Source organism: Stegastes partitus, unplaced genomic scaffold (genome assembly GCF_000690725.1).
Source record: "Stegastes partitus isolate 25-593 unplaced genomic scaffold, Stegastes_partitus-1.0.2 Scaffold1304, whole genome shotgun sequence".
Lineage (NCBI taxonomy): Eukaryota > Metazoa > Chordata > Actinopteri > Pomacentridae > Stegastes > Stegastes partitus.
Window position 1 is genome coordinate 215,103 of NW_007579035.1, and position 9,203 is coordinate 224,305.

General features: G+C 49.0%; 4 protein-coding genes across 4 annotated transcripts in view; all 4 read right to left on the reverse strand.

Annotated features, from left to right (window-relative positions):
* apmap (adipocyte plasma membrane associated protein) overlaps positions 1-6,882 on the reverse strand; it is a 16,111-nt gene extending 9,229 nt beyond the window's left edge. The window contains exons 1-5 of the mRNA XM_008298321.1: positions 6,877-6,882; positions 6,534-6,643; positions 5,921-6,057; positions 5,645-5,819; positions 5,433-5,567 (exon numbers count right to left, since the gene is read on the reverse strand). Of these exons, the coding sequence (XP_008296543.1) occupies positions 5,433-5,567; positions 5,645-5,819; positions 5,921-6,057; positions 6,534-6,643; positions 6,877-6,882 (563 nt within the window). The remainder of the gene's footprint in view (positions 1-5,432; positions 5,568-5,644; positions 5,820-5,920; positions 6,058-6,533; positions 6,644-6,876) is intronic.
* On the reverse strand, positions 132-1,873 carry LOC103369565 (adipocyte plasma membrane-associated protein-like). Its single transcript, XM_008298312.1, has 2 exons — positions 1,539-1,873; positions 132-716 (listed from the first exon to the last, which is right to left on the reverse strand). The coding sequence occupies exons 1-2, from the start codon at positions 1,628-1,630 to the stop codon at positions 464-466; spliced, it is 345 nt and encodes a 114-aa protein (XP_008296534.1). The 5' UTR covers positions 1,631-1,873; the 3' UTR covers positions 132-463.
* LOC103369568 (zinc finger protein 160-like) lies at positions 2,051-5,259 on the reverse strand. Its single transcript, XM_008298316.1, has 2 exons — positions 5,197-5,259; positions 2,051-4,307 (listed from the first exon to the last, which is right to left on the reverse strand). Exons 1-2 carry the CDS (start codon positions 5,257-5,259, stop codon positions 2,724-2,726), a joined length of 1,647 nt encoding a protein of 548 aa, XP_008296538.1. The 3' UTR covers positions 2,051-2,723.
* An 899-nt stretch (positions 6,883-7,781) lies between the features above and the next one.
* acss1 (acyl-CoA synthetase short chain family member 1) overlaps positions 7,782-9,203 on the reverse strand; it is a 19,884-nt gene continuing 18,462 nt past the window's right edge. The window contains exons 11-12 of the mRNA XM_008298322.1: positions 9,074-9,199; positions 7,782-8,392 (exon numbers count right to left, since the gene is read on the reverse strand). Coding sequence (XP_008296544.1) covers positions 8,201-8,392; positions 9,074-9,199 — 318 coding nt within the window. The 3' untranslated portion in view covers positions 7,782-8,200. The remainder of the gene's footprint in view (positions 8,393-9,073; positions 9,200-9,203) is intronic.

A 9,203-nucleotide genomic window follows, 5' to 3' on the forward strand; every position in this document is an offset into this window, starting at 1 on the left:
GGCAACAGGGGCAATGGGGGCAACAGGGGTAACAGGGTGAAATAAAAATATTTTACAAAAGTTAGTAAGTTCAATCTTAAAATATTGCAAATATATTCTTTTTTAAATGACTTTCTCCAAATGTCCTTTTTGTTTGTGTATTTTTATCTCAGACTTTCTTCGTCTCTTTGTTCAGACTTTTGCCTGCATTTGGCAAAAACAGTCTGTAAATAATAAAACTTATAATTCTACATTTATGGACTTTTCCTCTCACGGTGACGACCTCGTTTTAAACACGATGCTCATCTTCAGGTCGTCTCCTATGGTCCTGGTCATTATCATTTTTTTCTCAACTTTACCGTTTACGTTCATAAACAGCTCTTTTCTGTGGATGCTGTGACTTCATCGTTGACTGATTCAACGTTATCTTGTTTTTGTCTGGATCTATTTTTAGAATCAATCTGCTGCTGGAGAAGATCAACCATCACGTCTTGGTGTTCTGCTCAGAGCTGGGACGTGTTTTATCTTCAGGGACACAAACTGCTTTCTGTGTTTGTGCTGAATGTATTTCAGCGGCCACGTTCAGAACCTGGAGAGCCCGACTAGGACACGCTGCTGACCTGAAGACTTCGGGCTGAATGGGAGACTCGAGGATGAGGATGATGACGAGGAGAGGAAGCAGCAGGAAGCCGCCCAGCGACACCAGCGTCACCTGGAACACTTTACTGCTGTAGGTTCTGGAGAACAAACAGGAAACAGTGTGAGAAAGATGCTCAGGCTTTTATTGTGAAAATCCTGAGTCCGCTGATGAGGAACTAGTTTAATCCAGAATCAGACTGGAATGAATCAGTCAGAGCAGCGACCCCATTGGCTGGATGCTTCCTGGTTCAGCTGCTACAGAGCATCTGATTGGCTCGTTCCTCATCATGTTTGTCTTTAATCTTTAATAACTTTCTTAAAAACAAACAAACTTGTTTGGACTTTGTCTTCGGAACATTTAAGATTAATAGTCAAAACATTTCTCAGCAGTTTGTCAGAAATAAAACAAACCTTCAGACGTTTTGAGCCTGATTCTACAAACATGAACGTTTTTACTCAATAAAACAACTTTTACTTTGAAATATCATCACGTGATTACATCTGAGGACATCTCACCTGTTCTCTGGGCTTCTCTCTTATTTTTATTATTTTATTTGTTTTTTCTCAAAATGTGAAAAACAAACAAACCCGAAAACCTTCAGATTCCGTTCATTTCATGGTTCTGTCTGGTTTTTATTCTGAAAGTATTCGGACTTTTCCTGATGACCGGCAGGTACCGGACGGTTTAATGATCCACAATATGAACAACAGGACCACAACATGGATCAGAACCGGGTTTGTTAAGAAATTACACAATTTGGCAAAACTACTTCCGGTCTGTCCGCAGATTTATTGTTTTCACTCTGTGTCGCTAAACGGGCCGGAAGCCGCTGATCAATACCCGGATCTGATCAATAACCGGATCTGATCGGTACCGACCGGTCCCGGTGCTCGGAAAGCGGCCCTGCCTCGGTTCCTACCCGGCTCCCTTGTATCGCAGCTCCGGCAGCTCGTCGGTGATCACCGTCGGTCTGTGCAGCCTCCGGAACCGGAGACCCGCCGCTTCGTTCATGCTGGACTCGGATCAGTTATGCTCGGTTCGGTTCTGGGTTCGGCGCTGCAGCGGGTCAGTGTGTGGAGGTTTATCCGGGACCAGAGCGCCTGAAGCGGACACAGCAGCGACCATCGTCCCGGGAGACGCCGCTTCTTCTTCTTCTTTGCTGGTCCGTCGGCGGCTGCTCCGCAGAGCGCCTCCCCGCCCCGCGCCTCCTGCTGGCGGAGTCCGGAACTACAGGCTTCATCACAGCAGACAGTCGGTCAATAAACATTAAAAAGCACAAATAAAATAAACACAGCGACCCGAGCCGTCTAAAACAAAAAGTGAAAAACCATTCATGTAAAACACTAGCAGAAGAAATGCATTTAATCAGAATAAACACGTAAATTAAAACAGAACTATTGAAGTGAAAACTCGGACCTTTAGGAAAAGGAACTATTGAAACTATTCTTTATTTTTATGCTTTTATTTAGGACTGAAACTAGAAACGTGTTGAATCAGACCAACGCAACGTCTTCAGTTGGTCTCCGAACTGGTCGATCATTATCATGAGAGTGAAGTTCCACAGAGAGCTTCTGATCAATAATCAATAATGTGACACAACAGTAATGTTTACAACATGGGACCAAATGTGTCGAACAGCTGAAGTTTTATTTGAGCTTCTTCTCTCAGTTTGATCTGTGAACTCAGCAGAAGAAGAAGAAGAACATTCCTGGAACATTCCTGGAACATTCAGAAGAAACAAAAACAATCGATCATCTCAGTGAAGACTTCAGGATGAAACCGTTTCCTCCTGAATCCTGAACTGAAGCTGAGGAGTTCAGATGAGCTCTGATGGTTCTGTTGGACTTCCTGCAGCTTCAGCAGCAGCTGGGTTCACCTCAGAAGCAGAACAATAAAGTTCTATCGAACCGGATCCGACTCAGAGAATCTGCAGGTTTTGGTTCAAACAAAAGCAGAAACAGGATTTTCTCTCTTATGTCTGATCTTTGGGCTTCATGTGAAACGTTTCTGAGCTCGAAGGTTCAAAACTCACGAACTGACAATCGGTGCAATGACTTCCTGCAGCGTTGCAGGGTTCGGGTCAGGTTCGGGTTCGGGTTCGGGGTCAGCTGACACAGCGATGCTCCCGGAGGCTCCTCATGGCGGTGAAGCTGCGGCTGCAGGCGGCGCAGCTGAAAGGTTTGCGTCCGCTGTGGACCAGCTGGTGCGTCTTCAGGTTGTTGTTCTGACTGAACCGCTTCCCGCAGACGTCGCACTCGAACGGCTTCTCGCCGCTGTGGACGCGTTTGTGTCTGACGAGGTTCTGCGACACGCTGAAGCTCCGCCCGCAGACCTCGCAGATGAAGGGCCTCTCGCCGCTGTGGGTGCGCTGGTGCAGCGTGGCGCTGGTCTGCGTGGAGAAGCTCTTGTCGCACTGACTGCAGCCGAACGGTTTCCCCTCCGAGTGGCTGCGGCGGTGCGTCTTCAGGTAGCTCAGCGAGCTGTAGCTCCGCCCACACACGTCGCAGGAAAAGGCCTTGCTGCCGGCGTGCAGCTGCAGGTGAGTCTTCAGCACCTGGCTGCTGCTGAAGCTTTTCCCGCACTCGTGGCAGGTGTGCGCTTTTTGGCCACTGTGCACCTGCTGGTGGCGCCGCAGCGACGTGGAGGACGAGAACGTTTTGGCGCAGTTACTGCAGCCGTACGGTTTGATGCCGGCGTGGCTCCTCTCGTGCACCAGCAGCGCGCCGCGCTGTCTGAAGCCCTTCCCGCAGGCGTTGCAGATGAAGGCCCAGCCCTCGCCGTGCAGCGCGCGGTGCGCCTTCAGGTGTCCGGCCTGCGTAAAGCTGCGGCTGCACACGTCGCAGCTGAACGCCCGGTGCCCCGAGTGGATGAGCCGGTGCCGCCGCAGGTTGGCCGCTATGCTGAAGCCCTTGCCACAGGTGTCGCAGCTGAAGGCCCTCTCTCCCGTGTGAACGCGGCGATGCACCGTCAGGCTGCTGCTGCTGGAGAAGCTGCGGCCGCACTGCTCGCACACATGCGGCCGCTCGCCGCTGTGTGTGCGCTCGTGCGCTCTGAGGCCGCCCTGCTGACTGAACGCCTTCCCGCAGACGCTGCAGCTGAACGGCTTGAGGCCGCGGTGGACGGTCAGCTGGTGCACGTGGACGCTGCGACGCGCCGTGAAGCCTTTCCCGCAGGTGGAGCAGGTGAAGGGTTTGTGGCTCAGGTGGACTCTGCGATGCGCCGACAGGGAGCTGGCTTTGGAGAACTCCTTCCCGCACTCGGTGCAGGTGAACCTTTCACCGGCCTTCGGACACGTCAGCTGGTGCTTCCTGAAAACACACGCAGCCGCCAGAGTCTGGCCGCAGGACGCGCACACAAGCGGCCGCCGCCTGGCTGCCTGATGGGTGCGCAGGTGGCTGCGGGTTCCGAACGCGTTGCCGCAGTGGCTGCAGCTATGCGGGCGCTGCCGGCGATGCACCGTCAGCTGGTGGACGCGCACGCTGCTGCGGGCGGAGAAGCCGCGGCCGCAGTCACGACAGGTGAACGGACGCTCTCTGCTGTGGACGCGCAGGTGAGCCTGCAGGTTGGAGTTTCTGGAGAAGCTGCTGCTGCAGATGCTGCAGCTGAAGCTCCGCCCAGTGCACGCCGCAGTACCCTGCTCTGATTGGCTGCCACCTGTTGGAACGTCTGATTGGCTGTTGACCTCCACCTGAGTGTCTTNAGAGGGTAGATGTAGAGTTAGAGGGTAGGATGTTGAGGCTCCAACTAGAACTCATGAGTTCATAATAAACTGGGATCAACTGGACCACAGCTCCTACTTTTCAGTGACAGATAGAACATCAGCACAGAACAAATTCAATTCTATTTTATTTGTATAGCGCAGTTTACAACACGTTATCAGGTAGCGCTTAACAAAGTCGGATGTAGACCTTACAAATTTAAACAAATGTCTGATATGTTTGGTGCTGTTGATAATTATGTTGCATATATCAGGTTTAAAGGCATATTTTAACTTGCATCCTGCCACAAACTGTGCTCTGCTTTAATAACTCCTGTGTGAAAGCAGAAGTAAACAAAGGATCAAATTGAGGTTTAATATGAGTCTGTTAAAATCGCTTTGATCGGCTCTGATCCATGTCTTTCACAATTTTCATTATTCATTTGACTGTTTATTATATTTCTTTTATTTAATATTTATACGTATACTTAGTATTTAAAATCTTTTTATTTGTTTTCTATTCATCTCACTGAATTCAAAAGAACATATGTCATGTTTTACAGCGTTACCATTTCATTGCTTCTGTGTGCCTGTTCCCGCACAGTTCTGGTGTTTATGAGTCCAGTTCAGCAGAACCACCCAGAACGTCTTCACCAGTTCTCTGCTGCATGACGTCTCTATGACCTCAGAAGGCGTTCCCTGTCTGACCGTTTCATGATTCTGGTGGTTTCTACTGTAACGTTTGAATGTGAGCTGAGCAGAGGAACCATTTGTGTTCAGGATGGAAATGAACCCAAACACCTCCCACTGACCCGACGCATGCACACACGCCTTCCTGCCTCTGTGAGGACCGCAGCAGCTCTCACACAGACACGCTTACATAACGGGCCGGATCCTGAAACCAGAGCCAGCAGGACACACAGAGTCCAGCAGGGGGCGCCATCCTCCTTGTAAAATCTAAAATCAGCCTGACTTCAGGAAAACAGGCTGACAGCACAGGAAGCCTGTTTCCGTGGCAACAGTGCGCGTTGTGTAACTCGTCATAGACCAAACATGGAGAGGATCCGAGTCAGGTGATAAATGATCTGTCCACATCAGGTGAGTCAGGTGGGTTACCTGCGGATGCGGGCCATGGTGGTCTCTGCCACCAGCACCGACTCTTCGTCCGGCAGCAGCTGGATGCCGTTTGGAAATCGCAGGTTCTCCATGACGACGGTCAGCTCTCTGGTCTCCATGTCGAATTCCAGAACTCTGAAACAAGGAGCTGTGAGCTGCCAAGAGGCTTTTAATGTGAATCACCTGGTGGTCAGGTGGGCGGGGCTTCGTACCTGCCGTCAGCGGTGGCCTCCATGATGAGGTTCAGGTAGTCTCTGCGCTGCCACCTGCTGCTGGAGTCGGTGAAGTACAGCTTCTTTCCGTCCTGCGTCACCGCCACGTCATTAATGAACGACAGCTGCCTGCCGCCCACCACCTGACCGCCAGCAACCAATCGGATTGCCTCACCTGAGAAAGACATAAAACAACAACAAAGACACTGAAGTTCGACGGAGGAGGCAAAGAAAGAGCTCTGTGCTCCAGATGGACAGGCAGGTGTGGAGACTCACCTGTGGTGGGGTTGACCTCGAACACACCCAGGTAAGCGTCGGCTACGAACAGAGTCCCGTTGGGTCCGACTCTGATGCCGAGCGGCCGCCCACAGCTGGACTCGTCCTCTCTGGAGCCTGAACAACAACAACACGTGCTTAGAGCGGCGCTGACAAGTCCCGCTGTGCTTCACCTGTCTGACTTCCTGTTCAGAAACAACACCTGACGGAGGCTGTTTGGTTCATCGTCATCCAATGTTTCAGTAAACATGTGTCCAGGTGTGTGTTCAGGTGTGTGCTCAGGTGTGTGTCCAGGTGTGTGTCCAGGTGTTTAGGTGTGTGTCTAGGTGTGTGTTCAGGTGTGTGTCCAAGTGTGTTTCCAGGTGTGTTTCCAGGTGTGTGTCCAGGTGTGTGTGTCCGTGTGTCCAGGTGTGTGTGTCCAGGTGTGTGTCCATGTGTGTTTCTAGGTGTGTCCAGGTGTGTGTTCAGGTGTGTTTCCAGGTGTGTGTTCAGGTGTGTTCAGGTGTGTGTTCAGGTGTGTNTGAGAACTCTGGTTTTAAGCTCAACACACCTGCTGACCCACTGCTCTGGTTTCGTACTACAGCCCTGTGGAGGGTTTGTGTTGCAGGTTTACTGCGTCTCACCATCTTTAATGTCCTGCAGCTGCAGTTTTCCTTCCAGCAGTTGCTGCAGCTGCTGCAACAGAGTCTCACAGAGTTCCTCCATCAGCGCCTGCAGCTCCTCCTGCATCAACATTTACAAACAACTTTAAAATTTAGGAAAAATAAAAGAGAATAAAAACTATGAAAATAACAAAAAACTCTAAAACTCTTTGAAATAGTCGAAAAAAATAAAACAAAGTGAAAATGAACAATATTTATTATCTGAGGAACCTGAGGGTTGATGAGTGAAATAAAAACTACTACTGCAGTACTAGTGCTGCAGTACTACTACTACTGCAGTACTACAGGCTGTACCTCCATGTCGCTGCTGCTTGTCTTCAGTCTGATTCTGCTGCAGACTTCTGTCGCTGCTCTGCAGCTGAACTTCTGCAGGACGAAGAGCAGAAGCTGCTGCTGATCACACATCTCACCGCGGAGCAGAGCCGCCCCAGACCCGGATCTGACCCGGATCTGAGCCGGATCAGTGCCGGCTCACTGTGTGTTTCTGACGGTCGGAGGTCCGCGTGTCGCCCCCTGCTGGACGGAGGTCACAGATTTATTTTATATATAGAATTCTATTTTAATCAAAATGTGGAGATAAAAAAATCAGTTGAACATTAAAACAAAATAAAACAATTTTAAAAGCTAAAAAAATAAAGATTTACATTTTAAGTAATGTAAAAAAGAGAGCGATGAATCCTGTCAGCAGACGACAGAAGATCAGAACGACGACGATCAACAGAAAAATAGAAAATATAGAAAATGAAAATTATAAACACACGTACAGATGTGACTGTTTCATACAGTTTAGGGCTTTTTCTACACTTTTAGCACTAAACAAAATTTAAAAAAGGGTAAAATTGTACTTTGCTGTTTTTTATGTAATTGGATGCAGTCATATGGGTGAGGACACCCGGGATCTTCCTGTGTGGAGTCTCCATGTTCTCCCCGTGCAGCGTGGGTTCTCTCCGGGTTCTCTGGCTTCCTCCCACAGTCCAGAAACATGCTGAGGTTAATTGGTGATTGTAAATTGTCCGTAGGTGTGAATGTGAGTGTGCTTGGTTGTCTGTCTCTAAGTGTAGCCCTGTGATAGACTGGTTACCTGTCCAGGTGAACCTGCCTTCACTCTGAGTCAGCTGGGATAGGCTCCGCCCCCCATGACCCTGGTGAGGATGAAGGTGTAGAGATGATGGATGGATGAATACATAAACAGACAGCAGTTTGTGTTAATCAGTACAAGTTTATTTTTGTGTATTTACATTCATATGATTTAATTTCAGCAGCAAATGATCATAAATCTGTAAAACGTGTGTAAAATAATTGTTTTAATTTTTAAACTAATTGTATCAGTTTATCAAAAATCAGGTGAAGACGATCAGGCAGGTGAAATTAAACAGTTTCTCCTCTGAGTTCTATTTCTGAGATTAAGCTGAATTTTCTCATTTGATTTTACATTCCTGACTTTATTTGCTGAATTTACAGATTTAGTGTAAAAACTGAGAACAAAGTGAAGAGTTCAGACACTCAGGTGAGGAGGCGGAGCCCCGGCCTGTGAGCCAATGGGAAGACAACACCCACTTTATATGTTTATTTATTCATGTTTCAGGGTCCCTCCTCTCATTGGCTCTCAAACCTCCTCCTACTGCTTCTTCTTCTGCGCCTCTTTTCTCTGCTTCCTGTACGCCTCGTGAGCCTCCAAGATCTCCATGACGACCGACGGGTCATCCAGGGTTGACACGTCTCCGAGGTCGCCGCTCGTCTCCATGGCAACCTTCCTGAGGATGCGCCTCATGATTTTCCCAGAGCGAGTTTTTGGCAATCGCTTCACCACCTGATAGACGAGAGGCACGCTGAGCTCTGATTGGCTGATGCCGAAAGAGGAGCAAGCTAACTGATTAACAAGCCAACAGGTGAAAAAGCTAACAGGAGAGCAAGCTAGTCAACTTAGAAGGTGATACGGTTACTAAGTGATAGAGTAGCAAGCTAGTAGTCCAACAGCTATCAAATCAACAAGAAAAAAGACTAACAAGGTAATGAACCAACAAGCTAGCAATATTATAGAGGCGCTAGCAAGCTACCACGCTAACGATATTATAGAGGCGCTAACAAGCTACCACGCTAACAATATTATAGAGGAGCTAGCAAGTTAACAAGCTAACAATATTATAGAGGAGCTAGCAAGTTAACAAGCTAACAGCACAACATGCCAACAGGTCAACAACAACATCGCAAGCACAAGATGGTGGCACAGGTGTCTGGCATGTTGTGGCTTTGCTGTCATAACATTGGAGGAAGTGGAGACATGGCGGCCATCTTGGATCTGTGGTCAGGTGACTTAAACCTGCAGCTTAACTTATCACACGTCTGTAGAATGTAGAGCCTGTTCACCTGAGCTACTGCGACCTAAACTGTAGGTGTGCTCACAGCGTCGCACTCGGTACGACTGGTTGGCACTCGCTGTGCGCGCTGCAGTAGTCCCGCCCACAGGGACACGTCTCTGACGGCGACCTACCAGGAAGTGTTCGGGGACGGCGTACTTGGCGATCTTGGTCGAGACGAGATCTCTGAGCTGCTGCAGGACTGCAGACGGAGCGTCACGGAGGTCCTCCTTCAGAACCACGAAGGCAAACGGCACTGAAACA

Coding starts and splice junctions, on each gene's coding strand:
- LOC103369568 (XM_008298316.1), bottom strand. CDS start 5,259: ATGGCGCCCCCTGCTGGACTCTGTGTGTCCTGCTGGCTCTGGTTTCAG.
- LOC103369565 (XM_008298312.1), bottom strand. CDS start 1,630: ATGAACGAAGCGGCGGGTCTCCGGTTCCGGAGGCTGCACAGACCGACG. Junction 717..1,538: donor CTGCGATACAAGGGAGCCGG/GTAGGAACCGAG, acceptor TTTGTTCTCCAG/AACCTACAGCAGTAAAGTGT.